The sequence below is a fragment of the Bufo bufo genome, chromosome 8 (assembly GCF_905171765.1).
Source record: "Bufo bufo chromosome 8, aBufBuf1.1, whole genome shotgun sequence".
Taxonomy (NCBI): domain Eukaryota; kingdom Metazoa; phylum Chordata; class Amphibia; order Anura; family Bufonidae; genus Bufo; species Bufo bufo.
The window spans coordinates 178,452,074-178,465,504 of record NC_053396.1 but is presented as its reverse complement, the minus strand read 5'-3'; the positions used below and the strand labels follow the sequence as shown (position 1 = coordinate 178,465,504).

Below are 13,431 nucleotides of genomic sequence, written 5' to 3'. Positions count from 1 at the left end.
AGAGGATGATGTGGTCAAAATACTCATTTGCCTAATAATTCTGCACGCAGTGTATAAGGATGTACTGGCTAATATCTCATTTTTAACATCAGTGTGAGGGTTAACCAGATGTTACTGTTTGCATCCACCACAGTAGTGCACCTAATCTTATAACTATTTATTCTATATATTATTCTACATCCACACAGTTCACCATCTGGTGTAGGATGTCTCTGTGGCACTTGTGGTCTACTGCTGCCATCCTCCATTGTTTGCATTTTTTGCTGGGGATCGCGCTTAGCAACAGACCACAAGCGCAGTATCTGGGGTTGAGCATTTCCTGTCTTTTGAGACTATGTATTTCTTTTTTTTTTTTTTGACTGAAATATTTTCTTTATTTAATGAGGGCAGAGGATGGCGACGACTTAACGGTTGGATTTGGCGACTCTCTCCAGTTCATCTTTCTTCTTGATGGCGTAGGAGTTAGAGGAGCCCTTGGCTGCGTTGATGAGCTCATCAGCCACACATTCTGCAATCGTCTTGATGCTCCTGAAAGCGGCTTCACGAGCACCGGTGCAGAGGAGCCAGATGGCCTGGTTGACTATTCGGAGAGGGGACACGTCCACGGCCTGTCTCCTGACTGTTCCGGCTCTACCGATACGGGTGGAGTCTTCCCGGGGGCCACTGTTGATGATGGCGTTCACCAACACCTGCAGAGGGTTCTCTCCGGTCAGCAGGTGAATGATCTCGAAGGCGTGCTTCACGATCCTGACGGTCATCAGCTTCTTGCCGTTGTTCCTCCCGTGCATCATGAGGGAGTTAGTGAGACGCTCCACAATAGGACACTGAGCCTTGCGGAAGCGCTTGGCAGCATAGCGCCCTCCACTGTGGGGCAGGAACTTGGCGTACTTCTCCTTCACAGCAATGTAATCCTGCAGGGAGATGTCGCTGATCTGGACGTCATCTGTACTCCATTTCCCGAACAGTTTGATTTCAGCGGTCTCGGCCCCGACGGGAGCAGCTTTGTCACGGAACCATGAACCAGACGTACAACAAGGGATAAGTGAAAATAAGAAGGCTTTATTGAAAATAAAGCTGTAAAGCAAAAGTCCAAACGGATGGCGAAACCGAAGCAGAGTCTTTGCGAAGCCAGAGGTCAGGAACCAGGAGGGTAGTCAGACGAAGCCAGGATCAGGAACCAGCAGGGTAGTCAGACGAAGCCAGGATCAGGAACCAGCAGGGTAGTCGGACGAAACTAGGATCAGGAACCAGCAGGGTAGTCGGACGAAACCAGGATCAGGAACCAGAAGCAGCAGCAGTCTAGAAGCATGTGAACACAGGAGGACCAAGCAAGGGACTGAAGTCACAGACCTCCTATATATATGAGCTGGGCATCCAGCTCCTCCCAGTGGGAAGGAGGAGCCGCAGGATGGGAGGCTACAAGAAACCCAGAAACCAAGATGGCCGCAAGCACATGTCAAACGAAGGAGAACAGCAAGAAGGTAAGACCATGACAGTACCTCCCCCTCAAGGGCCCCTCCTCCGCGGAGTAAAGAACGGTTTCAGAGGGAAGCGTGCGTGGAAGGCTCGGAGCAAGGCAGGAGCATGGACATCTGCGGAGGGAACCCAGGAACGCTCCTCTGGACCATAACCACGCCAATGGACCAAAAACTGCACCCGACCGCGGACCAGGCGTGAGTCCAGGATATTGCTCACCTCATACTCCTCACGATTACCCACTTGGACCGGACGAGGCCGAGGAACCGAGGAAGTGAAACGATTACACACCAGTGCCTTCAACAGGGAGACATGAAACACGTTGGAGATCCGCATGCCAGGAGGAAGCGCAAGGGCATAGGCTACCGGGTTTACCCTGCGAAGCACTCGGAAGGGACCAACAAAGCGAGGCGCAAGCTTGGGAGTGGGCACTCGAAGGTTGAGGTTGCGGGTGGACAACCATACACGGTCTCCGACCTGGTAGGAAGGAGCAGGCGCTCGTCTGCGATCAGCCTGGAGTCTCTGGCGCTGCGCAGAGACCTCAAGGGACTTCTGGATCAGTACCCAAGAAGCACGTAGGACGGAAAGGTGATCCTCCACAGCCGGAATATCCTGGGGAGAGAATACCTCCGGTAACACGGCAGGTTGGAACCCATAATTGGCCATGAAGGGAGACGTCCCAGAGGAAGAGTTCACCGCCGTGTTCCTGGCAAACTCAGCCCAAGGCAGGAGGTCAACCCAATTGTCTTGGTGATCGGAGACATAGCAACGAAGGAATTGCTCCAAGGCCTGATTGGATCGTTCTGCGGCCCCATTGGACTGAGGGTGGTAGGCCGAGGAGAAGGAGAGATGAATCCCCAACTGGGAGCAAAAGGCGCGCCAGAACCTGGACACAAACTGACTCCCCCGATCCGACACAATCTCCTTGGGCAAACCGTGCAACCGGAAGACCTCCCTGGCAAAAATCGTGGCCAACTCTTGTGCAGAGGGTAACTTCTTGAGAGGAACACAGTGGCACATTTTGGAAAACCGATCCACAATCATGAGAATGACCGTATGGCCTCGGGATGCAGGGAGGTCCACAATGAAATCCATCCCCAGGTGTGACCATGGGCGCTCCCCGGTGGCTATGGGTTGCAGAAGGCCCAACGGAAGGTGCCGAGGGGACTTACTCTGGGCACAAACGGAGCATGCCGCTACATATGCGGCGATGTCGGAACGTAGGGAAGGCCACCAGAACAGACGTGAAACAGCCCAGGACAGCTGATTCTTTCCAGGATGCCCCGCGGTCTTGGAGTTATGGTAGGTTCGCAACAACCGAGTGCGCAACTCCTCAGGCACAAAACATCTGCCGTTGGGTCTCCCAGAGGGAGCACCAGATTGAGCCGCCAAAATCTGCTCACCCAGGGGAGAGGTCAGGCTGGTGCGAATGGCGGCCAAGATCTGATTCGGAGGTATGACCGAAGTCGGAATCGACTCCTCCCTGGACAGCTCGGAGTACTGCCGTGATAAGGCATCCGCCCTGATGTTCTTGGAACCGGGTAGGTAGGAGACCACGTAATTAAAACGTGACAAGAACAGAGCCCATCTGGCCTGACGTGGTGTCAATCTCTTGGCCTCAGAAAGGTAGGTCAGATTCTTGTGGTCCGTCAGGATGAGGACCGGAACCACCGAACCCTCGAGCAAGTGCCTCCATTCTTTAAGGGCCTGCACGATGGCCAATAACTCCCTGTCACCAATCTGATAGTTGCACTCCGCGGAAGACAGTTTCCGGGAGTAAAACCCACAAGGAAGCAGAGGACCCTCTGGTGTTCTACGCTGAGACAGAAGGGCGCCTACTCCCGTCTCAGACGCGTCCACCTCGAGGACAAAGGGCAACCCAGGGTTGGGATGCGACAGAATCGGAGCCGACACAAAGGCGGACTTTAGAGCCTCAAAAGCTCGGATGGCCTCGAGCGGCCAGACCTGGGAATTACTGCCCTTCCTGGTCAGATCCGTGAGAGGCTTGGCTAGCATGGAAAAGTCCCTGATGAACTTCCGATAATAATTGGCGAAGCCCAAAAAGCGCTGCAGGGAACGAAGACCACTGGGCTGGGGCCACTGTAAGACAGCCGAAACCTTCTCAGGATCCATGGAGAACCCCTCAGCGGAAATGATGTAACCTAAGAAGGTTACCTGGGATCGGTGAAATTCGCATTTCTCAAGCTTACCGAACAGCTTGTTCTCTCGTAACCGTTGCAACACTCGTCTGACATCCAGAATGTGGGCCTCCATGGATTCAGAATATACCAAGATGTCATCCAAATAGACCACCACACACTGCTGCAACAGGTCACGGAAAACATCGTTGATGAATTCCTGAAAGACTGCGGGCGCATTGCACAACCCAAAGGGCATAACCAAGGATTCATAATGACCGGTCCTGGTGTTAAACACGGTCTTCCACTCATCGCCCGCCTTGATCCTTACCAGGTTATATGCCGCCCTCAGGTCGAGTTTGGTAAAGACCGTGGCCCCTTTAAGGCGATCGAACAGCTCGGAAATCAAGGGTATCGGGTAAGCGTTCTTGATCGTGATGCGATTGAGACCCCTGTAATCGATGCAAGGCCTCAACTCACCGCCCTTCTTTTTCACAAAGAAAAATCCAGCCCCTGCCGGGGACGAGGATTTGCGAATGTGTCCGCGTGAAAGCGCCTCCCTCACGTACTCCTCCATGGCCTCATTCTCCGCTACCGACAGTGGATAGACTTTGCCACGAGGAGGAACGGCACCAGATTGTAACTCTATGGCACAATCGTATGGGCGGTGCGGAGGTAGGGCAACCGCGCGCACCTTATCGAATACATCCCGGTACTCCACGTATTCAGGAGGCAACAGAGAGTCCGAGGAAGTACACAGCAACTTGACAGACCCATGGATGCAACTAGCCCCACACTGCGGTGACCACGAGAGGATCTCGGCCGATCTCCAATCGAAAGTCGGATTATGCTTCCGGAGCCAGGGGTACCCCAAGACCACCGAGTAGTGTGGAGACGAAGTAACCTGGAGGCAGACCGACTCTCTGTGAACGGCACCAATGGCTATCCCCACTGGAAGGGTCTCATGAGTCACATGTGGCGGCAGAAGGGGTCTGCCGTCTATCGCCTCAAGAGCCAGTGGGGAACCTCGAGCCTGCAGAGGAATGGAATTGGCGGCAGCGAACACATTATCAATGAACAAACCACCAGCACCAGAGTCCACCAACGCCTGGGTCGTCACCGAGCCCCCGACCCAGGAGAGGACAACAGTGATCAGTGGTTTGTCAACACGGGAAACCGGGGACGAGGAGACTCCACCCAAGATCTGCCCCCGACAGGATCTCAGGTGCGAGCGTTTCCCGGACGGTTCGGACATGCCAACCGAAAATGCCCACCGAGACCACAGTACATGCATCGGCCCTCGCGTCTCCGGAGTACCCTCTCCCCCTCGGACAGGCGAGCAAACCCCAGCTGCATGGGTTCACCCCCAGACAAGTCATCCCCAGGAGGCGTGGGAGGAGAGGGAGGCACGGGTGGGACAGCAAGCGTAGGCGCCAATCTGTTAGAAAACCTCCGCAGACTCTCCTTAAAGGAAGGTCTCTCCCTGAGTCTGGTGTCAATCAAAATCAGGAAAGAAATAAGAGACTCGAGCTCCACTGGTAGGTCCTTAGCTGCAACCTCATCCTTCAAGGCATCCGAGAGACCATGAGAGAAAGCAGCGACCAGAGCCTCATTATTCCAGCCCACCTCTGCTGCCAGGGTACGAAACTCAATGGCGTATTCAGCTACGGATCGTGAACCCTGTCTGATGGACATAAGGAGCTTCGCAGCAGAGGCAGCACGAGCCGGCACATCGAATACCTTCCGAAGAGAAGCAACAAAACCGGAAAACTCAGCAACCACCGGATTGTTGTTCTCCCATAAAGGGCTGGCCCAGGCCAAGGCCTTGTCCGAGAGCAGCGAGATCAAGAAGCCCACCTTTGATCTCTCAGTGGGAAAGGCATGTGGCAGCAACTCGAAATAAATGCCCACCTGGTTAAGGAAACCTCGGCACTGAGTTGGCTCTCCCCCAAAGCGCTGTGGAAGAGGGGCAGAACCGGTCATACCCCGAAACACCGCAGGTGCAACAACAGGTGTCGGGGTAGACTCTGGCGCAACAACCGGAGCGGCAGTAGGAGCGGGCCCAGGAGCGACAACCGACCCATCGGCAACGGGAGCGAAATGAGCCGTGCGTTCAAGCAGGGTTTGCAACGGCACAGCGAACCGACCCAACAGGTGATCCTGCTGATCAAGTCTGGCAACCAGCGTGGGTAGCGAGGATGGCCTTGTACCGTCAGAATTCATGGCTTGGTCCTAATGTCACGGAACCATGAACCAGACGTACAACAAGGGATAAGTGAAAATAAGAAGGCTTTATTGAAAATAAAGCTGTAAAGCAAAAGTCCAAACGGATGGCGAAACCGAAGCAGAGTCTTTGCGAAGCCAGAGGTCAGGAACCAGGAGGGTAGTCAGACGAAGCCAGGATCAGGAACCAGCAGGGTAGTCAGACGAAGCCAGGATCAGGAACCAGCAGGGTAGTCGGACGAAACCAGGATCAGGAACCAGCAGGGTAGTCGGACGAAACCAGGATCAGGAACCAGAAGCAGCAGTCTAGAAGCATGTGAACACAGGAGGACCAAGCAAGGAACTGAAGCCACAGACCTCCTATATATATGAGCTGGGCATCCAGCTCCTCCCAGTGGGAAGGAGGAGCCGCAGGATGGGAGGCTACAAGAAACCCAGAAACCAAGATGGCCGCCAGCACATGTCAAACGAAGGAGAACAGCAAGAAGGTAAGACCATGACAGGCTTCCCAATCTGCCATTTTGTGTGGTCGGCTATGTCCTAACCAGTCTGCGCTCGGAGCGGAAAGAGCGAGACTACGTATTTCTGTCATTTAAATCCCATTGATTTTTACAATACTGTATGCAGTATGTCCCAATGGATCTTTATTGGTTTTCATTCCATAAAGTTACTGGGTTCAGTTTAAAATCACATGTCCCATTTTTGCATAGTTGAATTGTGCATATTTGTTCATTTAAAAAAAATCACTTTTATTAGTTGCATTTTCATGACTTTACTAAAACAAATAAGAAATAGGGTTTAACTGGGTTATCCAGCTAGCATTTTTCTTTTCGAAAAAAAGAAGTGATACTGCCACATCTCCCGTCCAGATGCTTCTAGGGCCCCTTGTGATCTACTTCCTGGTCCCTGAGGACTTGCATCAGCCAGTGATTTGATGAGCAGTCATTTCTGTGTGTTGAGAGGGATCAGAAAGTAGAGACCAGAGGGAAACATGCTGGAACGGGACTTGCAGGGATCCTTGAGGGGAATATCTCTTCTTTTCTTTTCTTTTTTTCTTTTTTTTATGCCATTCTGACCCTGGCATGTTGTCCTGGTACTTAAGGACACATGACGTACCGGTAAGTCATGTCTAGTTCCGATCACCGCCACCCTGCGGGCGGTGATCGGAACCCGGTGCCTGCTCAAATCATTGTGAACCCCCCCATGTCGGTGATCTCAGCAAACTGCAGGTCAATTCAGACCTGCTGTTTGCTGCGTTTCTGGGTTATTCAGGTCTCTGGGGACCCGATAACCCGGAACAGGATGGTGATCGGTTGTATGATAATACACCACCAATCACCATCCTGCAATACTGAGAGGTGATGGTGACACCTCTCAGGATCGCCTCTGATTGGTAGGTGGGCGGGCGGTGGGAGGTTCAAATCCTAGCAGCGCTCCTCTCCTCCTCCTTTTGTGTCCGGGAGCCGAGGAGAGAGGAGCGCTGCTGCTGCACGTGTCGGATCTCAGCCAGCACCCCCTATCTGTCCAGGCATCACCCCATCTGTGCCCAGCACCCGATCTGTGCCCAAGCACCCCCCATCTGTTCAATCAGGTACATAGGGAAAGGCTAGGGAAAGGTTTGGTTAGGCAGGAATAATAAAGGGAAAGTTAGTGGAAGTAAAAATAAAAAAGTTTAGGATTGCATCACCCTAAATCGGGTGTCTGGGGTCCACAGCACAGCTGTGTGACCCTAGACCCCCCCAGGGGTGCTGCAGCTTGCCCCCTCCCCCCTCAACTTTTTTTGGGGCGCAAGCAGTTTTTTTTTTTTTTTTTGTGTGCGTACGCTGACTGTGGCCGTCACTCTTAGCGTCCGGCCACTGTTAGCGCATCGCACACCCCACTGCTGATCAACTTTGGACGGCCAACCAGGAATCCATATTTCCACAGTGGGCTTCACTGAATATGACTTTTTTAGTCATTTTTTCAGTGACCAACTGGTAAATCTAATGGTGGAGCAGACGAACCTGTACGCCCAACGGTTCGTTGCTCAACACCCCGGCTCCTTTTTGGCTAGGCCCGGTGGCTGGACACCAGTCAGTGCAGCCGAGATGAGGACATTTTGGGGCCTTGTGCTGCATATGGGCCTAGTCAAAAAACCTAGTGTCAGGCATTACTGGAGTGGGGACGTCCTCTACCAGACCGCACTTTACAGTACGGCCATGACACGCTCCCGGTTTGAGGCCATCCGGAAATGCCTGCATTATTCAGATAATGCAGCATGTCCCCCCCCCTTCCCCCCCGAGGTGATCCTGCCTATGACCGCCTGTACAAAATCAGGCCGGTCATCGATCACTTTGGGGCAAATTTGTACAGGCCTATGTACCTGGAAGGGAGGTTCGCGGTTGATGAGTCTCTCATTGCGTTCAAGGGGAGACTCATTTTCCGCCAGTATGTTCCCTCAAAGCGGGCGAGATATGGCGTGAAGCTGTACAAACTTTGTGAAAGTACCTCAGGGTACACTTACAAGTTTCGTGTGTACGAGGGGCGAGATTCCCGTATTCAACCCCCAGAATGTCCCCCCACTCTGGGTGTTAGCGGGAAACTTGTGTGGGACCTTATGCACCCACTGCTAGATAAGGGTTACCACCTGTACGTGGATAACTTTTATACTAGTATCCCCTTGTTCCAGTCCCTCACCGCCAGATCCACGTCCGCTTCTGGGACCATGCAGAAAAATCAACGCGGCCTCCCAGCCTCCCCCCACCAGGTACCTATCCCCAGGGGTGAGACCCGTGCCCTTACCATTGGAAACCTGTTGCTGGTCAGATATAAGGACAAGAGGGATGTCCTTGTACTGTCCACAATTCATGGTAACGGCATCACCCCTGTCCCTGTGCGAGTTACTGCGGCAACAGTCCTCAAGCCCGATTGTATCGTCGACTACAATCCGTATATGGGAGGAGTTGATCTCTCTGATCAGGTCCGAAAGCCATATAACGCCATGCGCAAAACCCAGGCATGGTACAAAAAAGTTATGGTCTTCTTGGTACAGGTTGCCTTGTACAACTCTTTTGTGCTGTCCCGGAGCGCTGGCAACACAGGGACATTCCTTCAGTTCTATGAGGCAGTCCTCAAGGCCCTGATCTTTTCGGACCGAGAAAGAGCAGGCCGGAGTACCTCGGGAACTAGAGGCGCCCGGATCGTCCCTGGCCAACACTTTCCAGGTGTGGTCCCCTATACTGGAAAGAAGGGACGGACCCAAAAAAGGTGCAGAGTGTTACACAGGAGGGGGATACGGTAGGACACCACTACTCTATGTGACACGTGCCCCGATCATCCGGGCCTCTGCATTATTGGTTGCTTCAGGGAGTACTACACTTCCATGAAGTACTAAATTTATATCCCAATTTAGCCACTGACAATCGGATAAAAAACTGGTTCTCAGACTTGAAACACTAAAACAAAAAAACAAAATTCTAAAATATTATTTTGTAAAATAAATAAAAAAAGTAGACTTATTAGGTATCGCCGCATCCGTAAGAATCTGCTCTATAAAAATACCCCCCTAACCCCTCAGATGAACACGGTAAAAAAAAAAAAACGGTAAAAAAAAAGGTATTTTTTTTGTCACCTTACATCACAAAAATTGTAATAGCAAGCGATCAAAAAGTCATATGCCCCCCAAAATAGCGCCAATAAAACCATCCTCTCATCCCGCAAAAAATGAGCCCCTAAATACAGTAAGATAATCGGCTAAAAACTAAAAAAAAAATGACTCTAAGGCCTCATGCACACAGACGTTTTTTTTGCGGTCCGCAAAAACGGTTTCCGTTGTTCCGTGATCCGTGTCCGTTTTTTCATCCGTGGGTCTTCCTTGATTTTTGGAGGATCCACGGACATAAAAAGTGAAAAAAAAAACTAAGTAAAGATTGCATTGAAAATGATAGGAAAAACGGACACGGATCACGGACACGGATCACTATCTTGTGTGCATCCGTGATTTTTCATGGACCCATTGACTTGAATGGGTTCGGGAACTGTTGTCCGTGAATAAAATAGGACAGGTCCTATTTTTTTCACGGACTGGAAAAACGGATCACGGACGCGGAAGCCAAACTGTGCATTTTCCGATTTTTCCACGGACTCATTGAAAGTCAATGGGTCCGCGAAAAAAACGGAAAACGGAACAATGGCCGCGGATGCACACAACGGTCGTGTGCATGAGGCCTTAGACTAAGGAGATACTAAAATTATTTTTTTTCTTTATAAAAAGATAATATAGTGTAAAACATAAATAAATAAATAAAAAGTAGACATATTAGGTATCGCCGCATCCGTAAGAATCTGCTCTATAAAAATACCCCCCAACCCCTCAGATGAACATGGTAAAAAATAAGCAATTTTTGGGCAAATTTTCCATGTTAATCAGTTTTTTTCCAATAACAAAGCAAGGGTTAACAGCCAAACAAAACTTAATATTTATTACCCTCATACTGCAGTTTACAGAAACACCCCATATGTGGTCGTAAACTGCTGTATGACCAAACGGCAGGGCGCAGAAGGAAAGGAATGCCGTATGGTTTCTGGAAGGCAGATTTTGATGGCCTTTTTTTTGGCACCATGTCCTATTTGAAGCCCCCCTGATGCACCCCTAGAGTAAAAACTCCATAAAAGCGACCTCATCTAAGAAACTACACCCCTTAAGGTATTCAAAACAGATTTTACAAACGTCGTTAACCCTTTAGGTGTTCCACAAGAGTTATTGGCAAATGGAGATGAAATTTCTGAATTTCTATTTATGGTAACCTTGCCTCACAAAAATGTAATATAGATAAACCAAAAATCATATGTACCCTAAAAATAGTCCCAACAAAACTGCCACCTTATTCCGTAGTTTCCAAAATGGGGTCACTTTTATGGAGTTTCTACTCTAGGGGTGCATCAGAGGGGCTTCAAATGGGACATGGTGTAAATAAACCAGTCCAGCAAAATCTGCCTTCCAAAAACAATACGGCGCACCTTTCCCTCTACGCCCTACTGTGTGCCCGTACAGTAGTTTACGGCCACATATGGGGTGTTTCTGCAAACTACAGAATCGGGGCAATAAATATAGCATTTTGTTTGGCTGCTAACCCTTGCTTTGTTACTGGAAAAAATGTATTAAAATGTAAAATTTGCCCAAAAATTGAAATTCTCAAATTTCATCCCCATTTGCCAATAACTCTTGTGCAACACCTAAAGGGTTAACAAAGTTCTTAAAATAAGTTTTAAATACCTTGAGGGGTGTAGTTTCTTAGATGGGGTCACTTTTGAGGAGTTTCTACTCTAGGGGTGCATCAGACAGGCTTCAAATGGGACATGGTGTAAATAAACCAGTCCAGCAAAATCTGCCTTCCAAAAACCATATGGCGCACCTTTCCCTCTACGCCCTACTGTGTGCCCGTAAAGTAGTTTACGGCCACATATGGGGTGTTTCTGCAAACTACAGAATCCGGGCAATAAATATAGCATTTTGTTTGGCTGTTAACCCTTGCTTTGTTACTGGAAAAAATGGATTAAAATGGAAAATTTGCCAAAAAATCTAAATTCTGAAATTTTATCTCCATTTGCTATTAACTTTGTTGGAACACCTAAAGGGTTAACGACGTTTGTAAAATCAGTTTTGAATAGCTTGTTGGGTGATTTCTATTATGCAAGCCTCACAAAGTGACTTCAGACCTGAACTGGTCCCTAAAAATTGTTTTTTTATGAAAATTTCTGAAAAATTTCAAGATTTGCTTCTAAACTTCTAAACCTTGTAACATCCCCAAAATATAAAATATCATTCCCAAAATGATCCAAACATGAAGTATACATATGGGAAATGTAAATTAATAACTATTTTTGGAGGTATTACTATGTATTATAGAAGTAGAGAAATTGAAACTTTGAAATTTGCAATTTTTTAAAAATTTTTCGTAAATTTGGTATTTTTTTATAAATAAAAATGAATTTTTTTGACTTAATTTTACCAGTGTCATGAAGTACAATATGTGACGGAAAAACAATCTCAGAATGGCCTGGATAAGTCAAAGCGTTTTAAAGTTATCACCACTTAATATGACACTGGTCAGATTTGTAAAAAATGGCCTGGTCCTTAAGGTGAAATAAGGCTGTGTCCTAAAGGGGTTAAGAAAATAAAATGAACAAAAATACTGAAAAAATGAATGCAATATAAAAACGAGAAATTGAAAAAATTGTAAAAGAAATTACCTGTATTGCGCACCAATAATTAATCAGTATTTTTAAATGCAAGTGTGAATGAGCCTTTAAAGGCATTGACCGGGATTCTCTTTTAACCCCACCGCCTGCCCGAGGGACCTGAGAAGAGAAACATACTTACCTGTGCCCCACACAGCGTAGGGTCATAGCGCACGCTAAAGTGCACTACATCCTGACACTGTGTGTATGTCAAGATACAGTGCAGAGCGGTGCTGGCCTGGCGGGAGACCGCAGAGTGTGAGTTTTAGCAAGCACTTCACCTATGCTCCGTGGTCACATGGCACAAATGAATCCGAGGATTTTTTTGTGTCGAGTTATTCGATTTAATTGAGTAATCGTTTCCGCTCTAGTTGCATGTGACCCTGTCCGTGCGGATGTTGACAGAAGGAGACCAGAAGTGCATAGCAGAGAGCCCGAGAGCCATGGAACAGGTAGGTATATTTCTCTTCACAGGTCCTGCTAGTTGGGAGGGGGTGGATTAAAAAAAAAAAAAAGGCTATGCCCAATCAGTGTCAAAATCTATAAGGAGAATGGGGGTTCGGGGTGGCAGAGCACAATACTCTAGCATTTTCTAGTAGTTCTATAATCAAGGCTCCCCAAAATCTGGGCCTGTCCTGTAAAATCTGGGATGGCTAGCCCTGCACTCAAGTCAAAGGATATCTAGTTACTGGGTGCAACAGTCATAACGAAGAAAGCTCAATCTGTATTCAGCTGTAGTCTCTGAATCCTACACAGATATCTTCCAGTTTTTTAATATGTGGCCTTTGATAACAAAAGAGGGTTTATGGAATGATGAAACAACTACGTACCATACAATACAATAACCATCGACATACGTTGTGTGAAAGAGCCAGCGTTGTTATTTTAAGCATACCATTTATACAGCGACCTAATGCATTTTTCTTACCAATCACAAATCAGTTTTTTCTTCAAGAGCACGAGCATTTTCCATGGTCTGCATAGTCTTCACAAAAGACGTGCAATCAAGTAATCAATCTCTGGCAACGTGTTTTCTTGTGTTAAATGCTAGAAATGCGCTTGCTTTTTTGTTAATAGGTGATCCTTTACACTTGTTGTGAAGATGCTACTTATCAGCCGCCAATGCTTTCTACACCTGTACAAATGTTTCAGCATTACTAGACATACCATACTACTGAAAGGGCGCCTACCCAAAAAATAATCCCCTGAATAGTATATCTTCAAAGGCTATGTACACCTTTGGGGGCCTTTAGTTTATTGCATTTTGCTCATTTTGGGCTCAAATCAAAGAAAAAGCTGTTTCTGAGTACAAGGGTTAAAAAATCAGTCTGCAATCTGTGACTTTCTGTTTTCTTTGAATCCTGTCATCTGTCAG

The 13,431-nt window shown here is 48.4% G+C and overlaps 1 protein-coding gene across 1 annotated transcript; it reads right to left on the bottom strand.

Annotated features, from left to right (window-relative positions):
• Positions 1–343: 343 nt before the first annotated feature.
• On the bottom strand, positions 344–12,905 carry LOC120978119 (40S ribosomal protein S5-like). Its single transcript, XM_040406347.1, has 2 exons — positions 12,887–12,905; positions 344–1,000 (listed from the first exon to the last, which is right to left on the bottom strand). The coding sequence occupies exons 1-2, from the start codon at positions 12,903–12,905 to the stop codon at positions 405–407; spliced, it is 615 nt and encodes a 204-aa protein (XP_040262281.1). The 3' UTR covers positions 344–404.
• Positions 12,906–13,431: the final 526 nt, after the last annotated feature.